Source organism: Panthera uncia, chromosome D1, assembly GCF_023721935.1.
Source record: "Panthera uncia isolate 11264 chromosome D1, Puncia_PCG_1.0, whole genome shotgun sequence".
NCBI lineage: Eukaryota > Metazoa > Chordata > Mammalia > Carnivora > Felidae > Panthera > Panthera uncia.
In genome coordinates, this window is record NC_064808.1 from 6072070 (window position 1) to 6090443 (window position 18374).

At 59.2% G+C, this 18374-nt stretch overlaps 2 protein-coding genes across 5 annotated transcripts in view; both read right to left on the reverse strand.

The window, feature by feature from the left end:
• CDC42EP2 (CDC42 effector protein 2) overlaps window positions 1-3636 on the reverse strand; it is a 111857-nt gene extending 108221 nt beyond the window's left edge. For both annotated transcript variants that reach the window (XR_007454670.1, XM_049616663.1), the window contains exon 1: window positions 2814-3636. The gene's annotated coding sequence lies outside the window, so the exon portion shown is untranslated. The remainder of the gene's footprint in view (window positions 1-2813) is intronic.
• A 7516-nt stretch (window positions 3637-11152) lies between these two features.
• Window positions 11153-18374, reverse strand: part of POLA2 (DNA polymerase alpha 2, accessory subunit) — a 30130-nt gene continuing 22908 nt past the window's right edge. The window contains exons 15-19 of one of the 3 annotated variants that reach the window (XM_049616424.1): window positions 17369-17477; window positions 16760-16866; window positions 15892-15951; window positions 15510-15636; window positions 11153-13533 (exon numbers count right to left, since the gene is read on the reverse strand). In XM_049616424.1, coding sequence (XP_049472381.1) covers window positions 13435-13533; window positions 15510-15636; window positions 15892-15951; window positions 16760-16866; window positions 17369-17477 — 502 coding nt within the window. In that variant the 3' untranslated portion in view covers window positions 11153-13434. The other 2 variants (XM_049616409.1, XM_049616417.1) reach the window with 2 other exon arrangements.

Consider the following 18374-nt stretch of genomic DNA (forward strand, 5'->3'; position numbering starts at 1 on the left):
GACTGAGCCACCCAGGCGCCCCTCAAATTCTTAATGATAAACACATGTATTATTTAGGTGCACATATTATCCATGTAATCAGAAAAAATAAGCTATTTTTAACGTGGAAAAAACAATGCAACCTGGAGGGGGTGTCATGCCAGCTTAACAGAAAAAGGAAGCATTACAAGCACTCAACGGCGTTCCCACAGCTGTTGGAGGGTTGGCCTCCTACGTGGCCACAAGAGAGCCCACATGTAGAAGCAGAGCACGGAAGGCAAAGAAAGAAATTTGTCCAAGGTCATCCAGAGGGTAACCAGATGAGCGCCCCCCTCTCCCACTGCCCAGGCGGGCAGGGGCTGAGCAGGTGGGAAATGGGCCAGGGAGGGGCGGGGCCACAGCCGGGAGGCCAGGCGGCCCCATTCTCCGTCCTGGGCAGGGCGAGGAGGGAATGAGGGGGCCGGCAGGAGGGAGCCGGAAGGAGGAAGGAGCATGCAGGACGGGCAGAGTCCCAACTCCCAGCCCGGGGCCCTCATTCAGGAAACCCCACCCCAGGACCGGACACCCTAGGTCAGTCACACTGAGCCACAGAGACCAGACATCTTGCCCCTCCCTGAGCACCTGCAGCTTAACAGGAAACAAAGGAATGACTCTCCAGTGGCGAAATTCCAGCTAAGCTTGGAAGGAGCTGGGGGGAGGGTGGGGGAGGCAGTGGGCGCCTCAAGGTCGTGGAATCCCGTCCCTCACTCATCTACCAGACATTCACCTGTGCCCACCACGCCGGACCTGGGGGCACCCCAACACACATCCTACCGGTCTCCTTGATAGGCGAGCGGCCCTGAGACAGCCTTCCCTTCCTTTCCAGCCATGAAGAGTGGGGCCGACTGGTGGGGTTTGTCGTCCCCCCTCCCCCGGCCCCCCTCCGCTCATCACATAGGGCGCCAAGACAGCCTGAGTATTTCCACAACAGATCGGGCGTCCCTGACAGCTGTCTCACTCGGAGCCAGCCGTACCCGCCCAATTCCAGATGTGGGGAGAACTGAGGCTGAGGGGGAAGGGTTGGGCCAGCATCAAGCCACCCAGGGGAGAGCTGGGAACGGCAATCATCAAGCCCCAAGTATTCGGATTTGGCAAGCGTGAGACCCCAGGCTCCAGCTGCCCTTGCAGAGTCCCCACTTTTACGCTCCCAGGCACAGCACGGTGGGCGTCACGGCTGCCTTTTGCAGAGGCAGAAGCTGAACCTCAGAGACCTTAACGTTGCTGAGGTCACCCAGCTGGGAAGAGAAAGAGGGGGCACTAGTACCCAGCCAGGTCCCGTGGCTCTGACGCAGTAGGCCACCCGACCTCTGAAAACTGCTTGCAGGGAAGGAGAGAAACAGGCTCCCAGCTGGGCTGGGGCCACTGGGTCCCCAGGCCTCCTCCTTGTAAGTCCTACCGGTCGTCTCCGTCTCCCCAAACTTGCGTGGCTCCAGAGAGATGAGAATGAGCTCTTCGCCAGGACAGGGTATGAGGGGCTGGAAGCGGTGGCTTCCCTCAGCAGTGGGCGGAGCAGAGGGGAGCCAGCCCAGCCCTGTGGGCTTGCTCTGGCCAGGAGCCCTGGGCCTCCTCCGGAGCAAAGACTTCCTCTAGGCACAGCCCCTCCTGCCCTGAGGAGTACTAGCCCACTGCCTACCAAGGTCCAAAGAGCAGCCCTCACTCTGACTTTGGGCAAGACGCCTCTCCTTTCTGGCCTTCACCTTTCCCATCTATAAAATGGGCTGACGAGGCTACTGGAAGACCCTATTGCCACAGTGCAAGTGAGAGCAGAGGTACAACAGACAGGGTTAGCGGGTCGCTGTCAGCCCTGTCATTCATTCAGCCAATAACTGTAGGTTTTCCGGGGACAGTGCTCCGAACAAGAGCCCCCATCCTCCTAGCGTCCGCCTTCTGCTCTGGAGGCAGTCTACGCAGAGTCCCCTTTGCGGGCCACGGGAGGTCTGGTCGCCCCGGGTCCCTGTGCAGAGTGGCGCTCGGCTCCACGGCCGCTAGGTGGCGCGCTCGCTCGCTCGCTCTGTCGCCTCGCTTCCCAGAGGAGTCCCGGCGCGCACCAGGGTCTCCAGCGCGCTTCGGGCTCCAGGCAGGGCCCCCCAAGGAGCTGCACGTTCGCGTACCAGATGCGGATTGTCTGAGGGATCTTCTTCTCTTGGGGTGTTCTGGTCTCACAACACGACAGTAGAGGGGGAAAGGGGCGATCGGGGACCTTGCCAGGGTCTCCAAGCTCTGGGAGGAGCTTGCCCCGTGCTTTCCGGCCTGGGCGATGTCCGAGTGTCCGCTAGGCGCAGGGCCAGACCTCGGGCGTGCAGGCCCCCACCCCTGGCTCCCGTGGGTCCTGTTCCTCAGCCCCAGCTCGGGTTCAGCGCAGACCCCTCCCCGCCCTCTGCCCGAGCGCTCAGCCCGGATCCGTTTCAGGACACTCGCGGCCGCGGCTAAAGATAGGAGGACACCTCACCATCGACTAAAAATACGACCCCTAGCCCGGGCGGGGACGGTGGGCGGCGGGAGGGCGCTCCCACGTCCCGAGTGTGAGACGAGGACGAGGGCTCAGGGTGAAGGGCGGGACCGCGAGTTCGCGATCTGGATGCGCGGCGCCTCGCAGGCGGAGGGGGCGCGGGCGTGGCCGCCTGGACCCAGGCGCGGGCGGGAAACACGGTGGAACCCGAGGTTCCCGGGAAAGGACCTGCGCGGAGGTGACACAGGGACCCGGGTGCGACCCAGGACGGGGCGCCACGGGGGTGGTCCGCTGGGGGGCCCCCTGGGCGTCGCGGAAGGGCGGCAGAGTCCCGGCCGGAACTCACCTTAAGGCGCTCAGGCGGCGGACCCGCGGGCTGCGAAAGCTCTGGAGCTGGACCGCGAGGCTGTGGGACGCGTTCCCGGCTGTGAACTCAGTGCGATCCGTGGCCCCTGAGGCCCCGCCCCTGGCCCGCGGAGCCAATGCTGGGGCCGCCCCAACCAGACCCGCCCACAGCCCCGCCCCACTCCGAGCCCCGCCTGTGCTCCCCCTTTGGTGGCGCGGCGCCCGGGTCCAGCAGCCGCGCGGACGTGGGGTGCAGTGCAGGCTCGGACGGCTGCGGGCCAGGCGGTGTCGGGTGCCCGGGCTGGACTCCGTAGACTCTGGCTGTGCCTGTCGGGGACAAACTCGGTGTTAGAAGGGCCGAGGGCGCGGCAGCCGGAAGGCCGAATTATAGTTCGTCAGAATTCGCCGAGCGTCCTTGGACCCGTTCGCTCCCTGAAGGGCTGGGTCGGGCGAGGCGCCCGCGCCAAGTGTATTCAGTGACCACTAAGGGAATGAATGAGGCCTTGGAGGCTCCCGAGTTAAAATACTACAAACTTGCGAGAGCTTTCAGGAGTTTACTTCTCCCTAGAAAAGAGGGCACTGAGGGTGTGCTGGCAGAGTGGCCTGGGTACGCCCGTTTGTCATCAGTCTAGGTGGCTTCTGGGTCAGGGGGTGGAATCCATACTTAGACTCGTTCCGTCTTCGTTTGTTTCATTCATTCATTCATTCATTCATTCAGTACTAGAAGCATTTATTGAAGGGCAGGCCCTGCACAGGGCCCTGGAGATAGAGGAAGGAAACTGCCCTTGCTGCATTCAGTGATCCAACAGACACTTGAGCATCTCGCAGGGATCAGGTGTGGTTATTGTCGCTGGGGATGCAGCGCCCCAGGAAAGACGGAAGACTGAAGTTCAGGGCCCTGATAGTGATCTGCTCCTCCAGAAAGCGGGAAAGCGAAAGACTTTGGGCTTTAGGCCTTCCTCCTGCTTCAGGCTTCTCACCCAGCCATTGTCCCCACTGCCCTGCCCACCCCCCACCCCCACCCCCAAACACAACCCTGGGAGAAGACACAGCACTGTGCCAAGCCTTAAGCACTACCCCTGGGCCTGCAAGAATGCGGCTGAGGCACAGCCCCCTACCCTCTGTCTGCTGAGAGTCCTCCTTTGGGGGAAGGAGATTGGAAAGGGTCGAGAACTCCATTCAGAGCTGGTGACAAAACAGAAGGTTGCAGGGATGGAAGTTTGGACAGGCAAAGACACTCACCCAAGACCACATGAAACTGGGAACCAGTTCCAAAACTCTTTGAAGAGTTGTTTTTTTTTTTCGGAGGGGGTTATTGGGGAGCACTGGGGGATGGGTAGAGAGCAGCGGATTTGGCCCCTTCAGCCTGGCCCTAGCCCCTGCTCCCCTCCCTCAGCAACTAGTTAGTCATCTGTCCAGCATGGCTGCCAGCCCACAACTCCTAACCAGGGCCCTTAGCCATAGGAGCCACCGTCTGTGTCCTGGGGACTGTTTTAAGTCCACCTGGATGTGACAAGTTTCCATGTACGTGCTCGCTCCCCATACTCCTGCCATCAGCCAGAGCTCGCTCAGGGCCCACACAAAGCCTACATTACATCCAAGGTGTGATTTGTGCCTGGTGGTGGGTTCTGTGCTCTGGAGGCACTCGAGTGAGCGGTTCGTGCTCTCCATTCACAGATGAAGTTATGTCACTTGCCTGGGGCTGGAGGAATCCCTAAGGAGCCAGCTGACGGCGCCTCTCCTGGAGGTTTTGCTGAATAGACAGGATCTTCGCGTACACACCCAGCTGCTGTGGGAGCCCTGCAATTAATGCGCATTTATGAAACAGGATTTCGTTTGCTAAAATTGGCTATTTTACGCAACTTCTCAGGCTGTGTGTAAGGGCCTGAGTGTGGGCGGGGAGGCTGGGATCCTGGGCCAGGGGATGGCCAGGGTGTCCTGCATTTCTGACTCAACAGACTTCCAGGCCAGTGCCCCGCCTCCTGTCCCGCCTGCACCCTATGTCCAGGGAATAAAGCCTCAGCCAAGGCCTGGACTGTTCTCATTGGAAGGGCTCCTCTTGGACACACTGGTGGCTGAGGGGGCAGGAGCCTGAAGAACATTTGGGAGGGGTTAGAGGCCTTCCTTAGATAGCCTTCCTTGGCTATGATAGAGCAGTGCCTAGAATGGGCTATTCAACTTCCTTCTCCTCCACTGGGAGCTCCCCCTGGCCCTGAGATGGGTCTAGTCCGTTTCTCCCACCCGGTGGCTGCTTCCCCCACTGGGGCCCTGTAATCACCACACAGTGACTGACTCAGCCCTTCCTTCCCCTCCCAGCCCCTTCTTCCTGGAAACCATCCACATCAGCCCCAGCCCCCGTGGGCCCAGAGGGAGAGAATTGGAAGCCGCCTTCTCCAAGGTTAGCTGGGGAGGATGGAGGGGCCGGTGGGGAAGCCCCCCCCCCCGCCCCAAACCAGGCTGGAGCCAGCTCTCCAAGGCCCCACTTACCTGGAGAGCTAGGCCCTGGGAGGCAGGGGGAAAATGTGACCAGGAGTTTGGGGGCAGGTCTGGGGGCAGAGAGTCACAAGGAAAGGGCAGTGATAATCTGGGGGAGGGGGGAACCTGGGCGGGGGGGGACCAGTGAGAGGAAACAAAGTATCTGGAAGGGGCCTCAGCACCCCTACCCTCCCAGGACCACAGGGCAGCAGGGAGCTGAGCAGGAGCTCAGTCCACCCCTAGGAAGCCTCCCCCATTCCAGCCCGAGCTCAGCCTGCAGGGCCCCATGGCCTCAGCCAACCCCAGGCCTGGAATGGATTTTTCCTTGATTGTTTCTTATTTCCTTCCTCCCCTGGGCTCCTGCCAACTCCAGCCCTGCCCTCCTTGCCCTTCATCCTCCTGTAGAGAACTCTGACCCACCAGAGGCTGGGATTCCAGATGAGAGTCCCCTCGGAACTGCCCCCAGCTTCTGTCTCTGTCTCGAACCCCTCCTGGGGAGTTGGGTGTCAGGGCATTGCGGGGGGACTTTCCTTTGGGTCTGGACTTTGGACCCATGCCCAGAGCCATGGGGGTTTCCAGAGTGGTGACAGCTCTGTCCTAGCAGGGACCAGCCCAGGCATTTCCCCCAGAGGCCTCTGGGAGCATCCAAGCCGCATGGCTGTCCTTTGGCCTGGGGATCACGGAGTCAGCCGGGGTCTTCTCCAACACTTCCCACCTCTCCAAGACATCTTGTCAGTGTTCATTTTGAAAACTCCTATTTGTATCTACCTCTTTTGCCTAGGGCTGTGCTGGACACAGAATGGCCAAGGCTGGTCCCCAGCCCTCAGGGAACAGATAACCCCAAATGAAACAAGTAACCAATTCTAAAATAGCACATTCTGTGCCATAAAGGAGGGCCTTGAGGGTAGAGGCTGGCTCTGACTCACTTCTAACTGTCCCAGGCCAGCATGGATGAGGCTCAGTCAGTGACTGCGGAGTGAAAGAAGAACTAATAAGAACAGAAGTGAGAAGGATTCGATACGCTAGAGGGGAGGAAGCAGATGGGAGTGTTGCAAAAACTGCAAGGAGGAGGGGATATTTGAGCAGGGTATTAATGGGTGAATAGGAGTTCGCCAGGCAGAGAATAGGAGGGACGTTGCAGGTGGAGTCGGCAGAGACAAAGGCCAAGGCCAGGAGGACTACACGTAGATGCATGGTGTCATCATGAAACAAGAGACACCCAGCAGACCATGGCATAGGAGAGGGGGACAGTCTAAGAGGGTCGCGGGTGAACCCTGTTTTCCTTGCCCAGCACCCATCCCTCTTACACTGGTGACCACTACTCCATTTTCCAGAGTCTCCAGTATGACTCAGGCCACTCCCAAGGCAAAAGTGCCCCTCTTACCCCTGTTCCTTAGGCACCCGTTCTCCCAGAAGACAACCAGCGTTATCAGCTTCTTGTCAACGCTTCTAGAGATACGCTTTGCCCATGCAAGCAAAGCCCCTCCCATCTTTTTTACACAAATGGCAACATATAGACAAGTAGGGCCCCAACGTACTGCAGGTCCTGGTGGCGATGGGGGGGGGGGGGGGGGCGGGGAAGAGGACAGGCTCCACTGTCAATGGCGGTGGAGGTGACTCTGCAGGGCCTGCGGGAAACCGCACCTGATGGAGCCTCTGCTACTCCCACTGTTCCGCGCCTGGCTTTTTTTTCTTTATCGAACCTTCTATTTATGAGCGCACTCCATAGCAGGACACGGAAGGTGTCGTCACCTTCACATGTTTGCTGCCACACAGCGTGCCGGGGGGGTCACAGTTTCCCTCCGCAGCTCTCAGCTGGAGCCCGCGTGGGGCTGGAGCCCGCGTGGGGTGTTTCCAGCCCTTTCCCAGGACAATTTGCGCTGCGGCGGGTCACCTTGTGCAACGGCCGAATCACGCACGCATGCGCACAAGCTGCGCAATCATTCCTACGCGCTTAGGGGGTGAAGGACGCGCGCAGGTGTCACCTGGTCAGCTCTGTCTGTTTGTGCTTCCAGGGCATGGGCCGGGTGCCAGGCCCCTTTCTCCTCAGCCTCACCAGCATCTGGTCCTCGACCTCTCGGATTTCTTGCAGCCTGAGAGGGAAAAATGAAACAAAGCCAAAGGAGCCTGGGTGTGGTTTTAGTTTGTGTCTCTTATGATAAGGGAGTTTGGCCGCCTGTTCGGAGGCTTTAGGGCTATTCCTCGTTCCTTTTCCTGTGGACTGGCTGCACGGTCTTGCTTAGGAGGGTCACTTTGGAGTGTGTGTGTGTGGGGAGGTTCTGGAGGGGGGCCGGACTGGGGGCAGGGGCGACTCTGCGGAGAGTCGGTTCGGGAAAAAGACAGAACTTGACTCTGAGCTGTGGCGTAAAAGCCAGAGTTGGAGATAATAAAGTAGAAAGATTGGAATTTGGTGACACACCGGCCACGGCGCCCATGGAGAGACGAGGGGGGAGTCGAGCCCAGTCCAGGGCGGTGACTCAGAGTGGGGAGGGTGGGGCAGGGAAGGGAGGAAGGTGCGGCCACCGAGGAAGATGGAGGGTCCTGGGGGAGAAGATGATGTGCCACCTGCCCATTCTCCACCTGGCATCGTGATTGAGGTGCCACATGCCCCTGCTGACAGGCTTCTGGGTCCACAGTCCCTGGGCGGGGCCCCTACCACCCGCTCCCCGGCCCCCCCCCCCCCCCCCCCCCCCACTGCAGGGGCGGCCCCTTGCGCCTGCTCTGCCCTTCACCTCACCTGGCCCCTCGCAGGCCTGGGGGGCATCTCAGCTGGGGCATCTCTCCCTCAGGGAAGCCTTCCGAATCCCCGGTTGATGTCAAGTCCCCATGTGGCACCCTCGGAGAAACCCTGGGCCACTGTCGCGCCCGCGCCACCTTCAACTGATTCACGCGCACCCCCCGCTGGACAGTAGCCTCCAGCGTCACCCCAGAGTGCCTGCAACATAGTAGGTACCCGAGGGAGGAACAGAGGAACGAATCCGCGGAAGAATGGCAGGGTGCTGGGGACAGCGAGAAGGGGCCGTATAGGAGACAGGGTTTGGGAAGCAAGGGCCTGGAGCCAAGGACCTCTCTGTGGCCCCTCCCCTCCCTGGCGCCCCCTCTGCCCGGCCTGCTTTGCTTTCCTCCACGGCGTTCGCCTCCCCCTGTGCCTGGTGTTTGCTTGCTTGGGGTTTCTGCACCGGAGGGGAGCTCTGGGTGGGGCAGGCGCTGTCTGGGGTCCCCTCCGAATCCCAACCCGATCCTGACACAGAGCAGCCAGCGTCTGCGAACAGGAGCAAGCGGGCACACTGATGGGCTCGGGCTCCGGGTCTGCATGGCAGAGGCTGAGGCTTGCTTCTCTCCAGGTGCCTGTGTGGGAAAGGCCGGAGGGAGGATGTGTGGCGACAGAGCATTGCTTCCGCAGGCATCGCCGGTGGGCCTACCGCCTGAGAGGCGCTCCGCAGGGACGGGTCAGGTGCCCAGCCCTCGGGAAGCAGGCATCCTGACGGATTCACGGGGGGGGGGGGGGGGGGGGGGGGGGTTATCGACGGGGACAGGACACGGAGAACCGAGGAGCTGGAGGGACCAGATCATGCTGTGTATATTTTCTTTTCAAGGATTCCCCACATGCGGCACAAGATTTCCAACGGGAGAGGAGTGTGGACGGGACAATTGATTCTCCGAGCCCCCCTGCCCCTGACTCCTAGCCCTTCCACTCCCATCCGCAGAGGTAAACCATGGTTGCTAGATGTTCTTACTAGATGTTCGAAGGGGCAGAGCACTTGGCGGGGACGGAGTCCTCAAGGGGAACGTGGGCTTCGGGAAGGGCCTGCGGGAATCAGGAATGGCCGCGCCTTCCAGACCCTGGCCCCGTTCTCCTCCTGCTCCTGGAGCAGAGAAGCCAGGAGGGTGCTGCCGCCTGCTTCCTGGGAGAGCGGCTGCCCTGAGGGGCCGCCTCAGCCAGCCCAGCATCTCCCCTTTCCCACCCCTCCGGGGGGCGGGTGACTCAGCCCTGGAGGCCCCGGGTTCCTTCTGAGCAGATGCTTCAGAGTCTGGGAAGATCTGGGAGTGATGGAGCCGGCAGAGGAGACCAGGCTCAGCTGGGCCCTCAGGGAGCAGTGTGCGGGGATGAGGGGTCAGCAGGGTCACGGGGCAGCAGCTGTCCCAGAGACCTCGGAGGGGCCCCTTGGCCCAGGCAGCTGCTGGCCTCTCAGCTGTCAGGCGGGCAGGGGGTGGGGGCAGGGGGCCCGGGGCTTGAGGAGGAGGGTGGGTCTGGGTGGGGGAATCTAGAACTGGCCGTGGGCCCAGGTGGGTCGAAGGGCGGGCTGGCCCCTGGGGGCCTGGCATTTCTAGGGCAGACCCAGAGGGAGCAGATAGGCCCGGCTGCTCAAGGATGGAGAACCCAGGATGACAGAGGGGTCCAAATGTCCGAGTGCAGCTGAGTCCCACCTCAGTGACAGCCACCTCAGTGACCCGCAGACTGGGAGGCCAGGAATGTCAGCTCCACCTCCAGCTACCACCCCCCACCCCTCAGGCAGACCCCCAGTACCTCCCAGTACCTCCCAGTTCGGCAGCTTTTCAGTGCAGTGAGCTTTATGTAGGCGACTCCCAGATCAACCTGTCCGGTCCCCACTCCTTACCAGAGTGCTACTCCTGTCACCGGACAGCCCAGCCCGGTAGCCATTTGGGAGCCCCCCTCAGTCCCAACCAGCCCCCGGTAGTCCCAGGCACATCCCTAAGCACCTCTCCTCAACTCCTTCCTCGCATGCTCCCAGGTCCCTGGGCGGCTACCTGTGACTCCTTTTCGGTCTGTCCTTGTTTACGTGCCAGGTTGGTCAGCGTGGCAGGGTTGGAGAGATGAGGGGTTTGGAGTTGAAATCCCAGCTCTGTCACTTACTCAGGCTGATGACCTCCAACCTCTTGGCACCTGCCAGCAGGGTTTGTTGGGAGTTTGACGCGATCTCCGTGTCAAAGTGCACACAGTACATTCTCAGAAACGTTAACTCCCTTGTCTTCCTACCTGAGCTGTGCCTTCTCCGTCTGTACCCTGGCAGTCATCCCGATCCTGCGGTCCTGGATCAGGCCTTCAATTGTTTTGGTTGCAAATGACAGAATATTCGATTCCAACTAGTTTAAGCAAAAAAAGAGGGGGGTGGTGTTTGTAGCTTAGATTTTGGGGGGCGAGCCTCATTAGAGCTCAGACAACGTGGCCTGGCACCGACCTCTCCTGGCTCTGTGTCCTCTGGTTTAGTCCATATTCACGATGGGTTTCCCTCATGGCGGCAAGATGGCTGCAGCAGCCCCACCCTTGCGGCTGCCTCTTTTCTACCCCGTCCACGGAAGTCCTGGAGTCATTGTGTTTGCCCTGTCTTAGGTCCTGCCCATCCCTGGCCGTTCACCGAGGCCAGGGAGATGCGATGAGCTGCTTGGTTTAGGCAAGGGAGGAGTGAGGAGGGGGGAGTGGTTCCCCACAGGGAAACCGGGGTACTGTTTCCATAGGAATCGAGAGTAGGTACTGGGAGGCTCTGTCTTCCGAGAGCTTAGGTGCCTCTGGCCTCCAGCCTCTCCCAGCTTCACTCTGCCCTTTGCGGCACTGCGAGGCCTAAGGCACAGGCTCCATACTGCCCATCTGCTCCACTCAGAAGCCTTTACAAGTTCCCTGGGGTGCACGGAGTCAAGTCCAAACTCCTCTGCGAGGCATTCCTGACTTCGCGGCCTGGCTCCAAAGCTCCATTCCAGGCCCACCACTTCTTTCTGTCCCTCTTTTCCTTTCTCCTTCCTCCTCGCTTTCCTCTTTGCTTGCATTCCTTCCGCCATAAACCCAAAGCCCCTTCTCCACCATTCCTAGGTTCACACAAACACGGGAGCGTCATTCATTTTTTTTTTTTTTTAAAGTTTATTTATTTTGAGAGAGAAAGAGCATGCGCGGGGGAAGGGCAGAGAGAGAGAGGGAGAAGAGAGAATCTTAAGCAGGGTCTGCGCTGTCAGCGCAGAGCCTGACGCGGGGCTCGAACTGACAAACCGTGAGCTACGACCTGAGCCCAAATCGGGTTGGATGCTTAGCCACCTAAGCCACCCAGGTGCTCCAGGGAGCGTCACTCCCAACAGCCCCAAAACTAGAAACAGCCCCAGTGTCCATCACCCCGTTGAGTGAATGAAGAAGATGCCGTCTATCTGTACGATGGGAAATCACTCAAAAAAGGAAAAGAAATTTACTGACACCTGCTACGGTACGGTGACCCCTGAAAACGGGACACTCAGCGAAGCCGGCCACAGAGGACCACGTATCGTATGATTCCATTTCTATGATGCGCCCAGAACAGACAAGTCTGTCGAGGCGGAAAGTAGACTTGTGTTTTCTAGGGGATGGGGGCAGGGAGGGGGAGGGGTAGTGACTGCTAGTGGGGATGGGGTTTCTTTCAGAGGTGATGAGAATCCTCTGGAATCACATAGTAATGATGTTCAAACAACATTGCGAGTGTACTAAAAACCACAGCATGGTGCCCGTTAAAATGGTAAAGGTGATGCTGCCAGATCTCAACAAATTTTAAAATGTTAACCCCCACCCTGCCCCGCCATCAGTCAAGGCCCTTCATGGTGTGTTCAAAGGCCCAAGTCCGGAGGAAGAGCCCCGTGTGGCCAACCAAGACTGGTTCTTGGGGTGGGGTGGGGGGCTCGGCCAGGAGCCTCAGGGTCAGGGGAAAGGAAATGTGTCCCAAACAGAAATGAAATATCAGCCCAAAAGGCTACTCCCAGCACCAGGGGAAGCTGCAAGTCAGGCTGAGCCGGGCTGGGTGACCCTAGGTCAAGGGAAAGGAAACACCAAGTCCAAAGTAGCTGCAGAAAGGCAGAGCAGGATACGGGCCCCAAGGAGCAGAGTCATGGCCCTGCCCCAGCCCCCCTCCAGGTGCCCCCACCGCCCCAAGCCCCCAGTTTTGTTCTGGGGATCCACTTGGGTTCCCCTCAGCAGCTCACCCCTGACCTTCCTAGAGACAGAGCCTGGATTCTAAAAGGTGGCCATGCAGGGGTTAAGCGAGGGCAGCCTCAGGCTCTACCGGCACCAGAAGAGGTGGTTGGTAGCCCGGGTGGTCCTGAGGGGGCACAACAGCTGGGACATGGAGGTGTGGAACTGGGTAAGAGTACAGAGACTTTGTTTCCTCAGGACCATCTGCTCCACCCTAAGGCTTGTGTCCCGAGGACACGGGCACGACCAGGACCAGAGGAGGTGCCATTGAGCAAAAGGGGGTTCTGAAGCAGGTGGATCCCTGGCGCTCTGGCCAGGCCCCGGCTCCTCGGCTTCCTCCACCCACCCTCCTCACTGATTGCCCTCCCAGAGCCTCACTCCAGACTCAGATCCTTACTCCAGAGGTCGCGTGCCCCAGCGCAGGCGGGAGCGAGAGGGAGGAAGATTCCAGAAATTAGCGACCCAGCTCAAAAGGGGCCTAGGAGCAGCCAGCTGGCTCAGCTGGGCACCGACTTCTTGACAAGAGCCAAAGGGACCGTCTGGTGGCAGAGAGGCACATGCCTGCCAGACCTGTCTGCAATCTGGGGTTCGCATCCTGCTTTCTGTTTGAGTTTTAGATGCCTGCCCTGGCCCTCCCCGATCACTTCCAATAGTCACACGACTCGTATCCAGGCAACGGACTCGCGCTCCCATTCATGCTGAGCTCCTGCTTTCTCACCCGGGAGGCTGCACCCCCTTGCCTCCGTCTGCCCTGCACACGCCTCCCCCCACACCCCCTGCCCCCGCGGGTCTTTCCTCTCCCTCTGCCAACTGCCCCATCTCACAGGGCCTCTGGACTCAGATGGCTGAGTCTGTAATAAGGGGAAAAGGGGCTTTATACCTTGCCAAGTGAGGACAAAGACACTACAATTCCCCGCGAGGCTTCTTCAGCAGCAACACCAGGATACTTGCCAAGAGCCGTGGCTCCCTGAGAGCCACACATGGGTTCACGAGATAAGGGCTCAGAGGCTTGTTTATCATGGCCAAGGGCCTGTTGGTGAATCTTCCCAGGCAAGGGTTTTCCAAGGCGGGGAGGGGCAGGCTTTTAGCCGACCCTGGGTTTGGTAGAAGTACAAATGCTATTCCTGAACAGGGGTTCAAGGTTGTGGAAGAGGGGCCCGGGACTCCCCAAATGCCACATCCGGAGACAAAGACATGAGGTCCCCTACCCCGCAGCTGGGTGCTTCACGTGCAGGGGATCCTGAGGGAGAATCAGCTCCCCAAGCTGGGGCTTGTCCCTGGTTCTTGTCTTCAGACGAGGCGCCTATAAAATGAATGAAGCAAAACCGCAGCTGCTTGTTTTCAAAGGGAGACCAGTTTCACCCAAGCCTGGTCAGACCTGCCGTTGATTCCACCTCACTGTCCCAGGTGGGAGGCAAAGGTTGGACACCGCTCAATCACCTATTTATCTCTGACTCAGGGCATAGGCACTGACACCCGCTGCTCCCTCTCGCACTTTCCCTCGGCCCAGGAGCTGGGGTTTCCGGTCTTGGCTTTGGCATACGAGGCAGGGCAGCCTGCCAGCTTTGGGCAGAAACCCACCCCGCATTTAACCAGTGACCGCCTTTCCCCAGATGCCAGGACACACGGGACATCGGGGGACCCCGGAGGGCCCTGCTGTCCAAGCGCTCGGGGTTATGGGCGAGCACCGGGCCACGCTGTGCGACTTGGCAGGGTCGGCACCAGGGAATCCAGCTTTGGCACGGCTCCGTGCGGCCGCCCCCTCCAGATGGAGAGGTCAGGCTGGGACCACAGCGTGCATGTGAGGGCTGCGCGGGGAGGGCCGGGCACGCAGCCAGCTGCTTGCTCTGTAGCCCGGGCCCAGGGCCCCAGCCCAGCACACCTCCTCAGCACAGAGGCCTCAGGGGCCAGGGGCGGGGGCGGGGGCGGGGATCAGGGTTGGGGCTGGACAGAAACCCAGTGTGACAGATGCTCTGCCTTCTCTGGGCACAGGTCCGGGAGGCAATGTTCTTCGTTCTACCGGGAAAAAGAGAGCGCAGAAGAAGATTTAAACTCAGAAGTTCTCCTCAGAATTTACTTTTACTTCTCCAAAAGTTGTTTCCGTGTCTGATATCAAGTAGAAAAATCAAAAAGGCTTCTTGCGTTTTCGGAGCACGCCGCGTCCACGGCCGATTCTCTCTGGACTCTGCGTGTACTCGAAGAAACAGCAGCTTTCCTCCCGAGAAGTTCGACTCAGAGTCAGGGTCCAGCTGCACGAGGCCTTGCCCGCCAGGCCTAGACCCCGCAGCCTCTTCTCCAGCTCGCTGCCTGCCTCCTCTACCTTTCCACGCCTGGGCTCTTGTGGGAAGGCCGCTCCTGGGCTCACGTGTCCATGAGGCCGCATGACGGGGGATGATGGGAGCACCAGGGCCTCAGATCCTGACCACCTGGGCGGCCGCACACGGACTCCGCCTCCCCTCTCCGTCCTCAGCCCGCTGCCTCCTGAGGAGGAGTCGGCCGAAGGTGCCCCCCACCTGCCCTTTGGTGAGGCGCCCGGGGTTCACACAGACACAGCCGAGGACGTCCTGGGGAAAGGAGAGGGGCCGACGTGAGAAAGTTGGAATCATCTAACCGTCAGACCCCAGCGAGGGGTTTATAAAATGGAAAGGAAGGCCGAACCATCTCAAGTCTGTCTGTTAACTTATTATTGGAAAACCCTGAATTCCTTAGGAGCTTCTGAAACAGAATGAAGGAGGTAAACCGGCAGGGTAACAATCGGCTCCCAGACTTGGGGACAAATGTCTACCTTCTGAGGACGAAATGGCTCTGGGTTGGCCAGAGGGGTACTGGTCGGGAAGATCCCCTGTGAGGGACCCACCCCGGAGCAGGGCGGGGGGGGGGGGGCGGGGGAACAGGCCTCTGGTGGCATAGATGATAAAGAGCCAAAGGGCTGAAATCCCCCTGGAGGTCACATCCGAATTCAGGGGCGGGGCAGGCAAGTGCAAGTGTGAAACCTCTCCAGGTCACCCTGACATGGCCCCAGGTGACAGCCACTGTTTGAGGGGCTTCCTGCCCGCCCCTGGGACTCCCAGGCTGGGCCGACGGAGCACCATGCTCTGGGGCGCAGGCGAGCAGGGGGATGCCTTTTTCCTTACACGTTTTACTAACAGATTAGTTTACCACCTCTCCCAAACAAACGAGGCCACCGTCCCCAGCACGAAGAGCGAGGACCAGTGGTCTAGAAGGGGAAGTCAAAGACCGGTTCCGGCATTTCTGGGAAAAAGGAGAGTCCAAACCCACCTTCACGAAGTATTTCAGCTCTGATGGGATAATGAAGACGTCTGGGGTGACAGGCAGCTGGGCGTAGGTGTAGAAATTCTCATAGTCAATGGCCATGTCTTCCTGGGGAGGGTAGAGCGGGTAGTAGCTACAGAGACGGAGAGAAACAGTCAGCAGTGGCTGATCCGGGCCCCACCCTTCCCGCATGGCTTCCCTCTCTGCATCCATGCTTTCAGATTGTCCTTCCTGCTCCTCTGTGTTTGGGGGACAGAATGCGGGCTTGTCATGGCAGGGCAGAGTTCCCTGGGAGTGGCCCAAGGAAGGCGCTCCCAATCAAATCGGTCAGAGCCCCGGACCCCGGAGCACACTCTTCACGGTCAGTTATTCCAGCGAGCCGGCTCACCTCCTCTGGGTCAGGATGTGCTTGAGGATTCGGCCGAGTCTGTCTGAAGTTCCGGAAGAACTGGGGAAGGAAGAGAAGCAAGAAACGGAATGCAGAGCCCTGTTTTTCAGCTTCTGTTTCTCTCTGGGGAGGACTCGAGGCTTTCATAAACTAGGGGGAAGCGACGCGGCCCGTGCGCGGTGACGGGAGGGCACCTCTGGGGAAGTTCAAAGACCCACCCCCAAAGAGCTCGGTCTGTTCCCACCTGAGGAGGGAAGCCGGCCACCGGGCTGCGGAGGGAAAAGGCAGGCATCCCTGGTGACGAGACCATAGTGGGCCGTTGGCTAGAACCGCAGCGTGCAAGAATGGGCCAGGGGCCCACCAGTGGGTGGGGGCGTGCAGTCGGGGTGACCCTCAACCACAGCCAGCAAGCGCACACCCGTCTCGCCCAACACGCCAACTGCTTCACACTCCTTCCGGTGACGGGGGAACTGAACTGCCGGACCTACGCTCAGCAGGTGTGGCGGGGTCTGATTCTGCAGAACGATACCTGCTCTGGTAAGGGAGGCTGCCCGTTCATTCTCCCGGAGCAGGGACGCCCACCCCTGCCTAGGTCACGAAGGTGGGAGGGGAAGGAAAGCAGGTGAACTTCTAGGATTATAAAGGAAGCACAAAGACATGGTTCTTTGGGGTCTCCGACACTGCAGACGAACGTAGCAGAAACAAACGTACCCAGTTGGTGTCTTGGGGACAGAGAAACTCTAATGGCCAAAGGGTGTGGCACAAAGTGCTGCTTGAGGGACTTCCCAGGCAAGGCTGCCAAGCAGCCCCTCGATTCTCTGGTCTAGAAAGCCACTGCCCTGCCTGCTGGCCCAGAACTGCTTCTCACCTACTGATCTCCTCGGCTCCCATGTGGAACAGCAGATCCGTGGACGTCAGGCCGAAGACCACTCCGTTCACGGAGAGGCTGCAGGGCTCAGACACGAACCGCACTCGCTAGATTGAAGGGGCGAGACGAGCATTTGTACGCCAAAGCTAGAAACTTCTTCCCCATGAAAGTGGGGCGTCTCCCAGGGCTGGGGAGACCACCGAAAGGGGGAACAAACCAACAGAGAGTAAATCACATTCGCTTGTTAAAAAGAGAAGCCTAAGGGGCGCCTGGGTGGCTCAGTCGGTTAAGCGGCCGACTTCGGCTCAGGTCACGATCTCGCGGTCCGTGAGTTCAGGCCCCGTGTTGGACTCTGTGCTGACAGCTCAGAGCCTGGAGCCTGTTTCAGATTCTGTATCTCCCTCTCTCTGACCCTCCCCCGTTCATGCTCTGTCTCTCTCTCTCAAAAATAAATAAACGTTAAAAAAAAAAAAAAAGAGAAGCTTAAAATTCAGGCCCTATCCATGCCCCCAAAAGGCACCCCCCTCCCTCCGCTTAGGGGGAAGAGCTGGGTCCCCCGCAGCACATTGGATTCGGGCTGCCTGCTTCTCAGGGAAAGGATGCTGGTACCTTGATGTCTTCTCGAGGCAGATCGGAGTAGCTGAAGGGTGGCTGTGGGTACACGGACTCGTGGTGCACATCCCTCAGCGATGGGACAAAGACGAGGTGGGAGCCAGAGCTACTTTGTCAAAAAAGCATCAGAAAAAAAAAAAAAAAAGCATCAGAAGAGGGAGAAAAATGAGCGCAGTTGAGTTAGAACAGCTGGACGACAGGGGCATCTGGGTGGCTCAGTCGGTTAAGCGTCCGACTTCAGCTCAGGTCACGATCTCACGGTTCGTGAGTTCGAGCCCCGCATCGGGCTCTGTGCTGACAGCTCAGAGCCTGGAGCCTGTTTCAGATTCTGTGTCTCCCTCTCTCTCGGCTCCTCCTCCGCTCATGCTCTGTCTCTCTCTCTCTCTCTTTCAAAAATAAATAAAAACATTAAAAAAAAAAAAAAAAAAAAAAAAAAAAAAGAACAGCTGGACGACAGACTGAAGACGTCGCAGCTTAATACGAGAGCCTACATCCAGGGAGGAACTTCAGAACTGAATTCTAGAAGAAGAGGTGCTGTTTCCCATGCGACACTGTGAGCAAAAGACGACTGTTCTCATCTCTACCCTTCTACCTCAACGAGGCTCAGGTCACCCAGGACATGCTTCCTTCCGGGTGTTCCACTTTCTTCTGATGTTCCACTGGGGAAGGGATGGGACCGTTTGGTAGGAAAGGGGGAGAAGTTGGGATATAGAAAATCTAGAAAGACAAGGTTTAGAACAAAGAGTCAGAGCCGAACCCAAAGTTCTGCGTCTTCGCGCTACGCAAACAGATGCAGCTCACGGGCATTAGTCTCCCTGACCGGGGCTCTTTCCCGGGGAGAGGCCAGGCATGCCGACCGCCTGCACACACGGCCTTCCCATTCAGGGATCAAACTAGACCCTCCCGACAGAACGCTCGGTCTGAATTACGACGGAGACAGAAACACCTTCAGAGGGATGGGGAAGAACGCAGGTGGCCTCTCCCCGAGCCAGCCCCGTGCCTC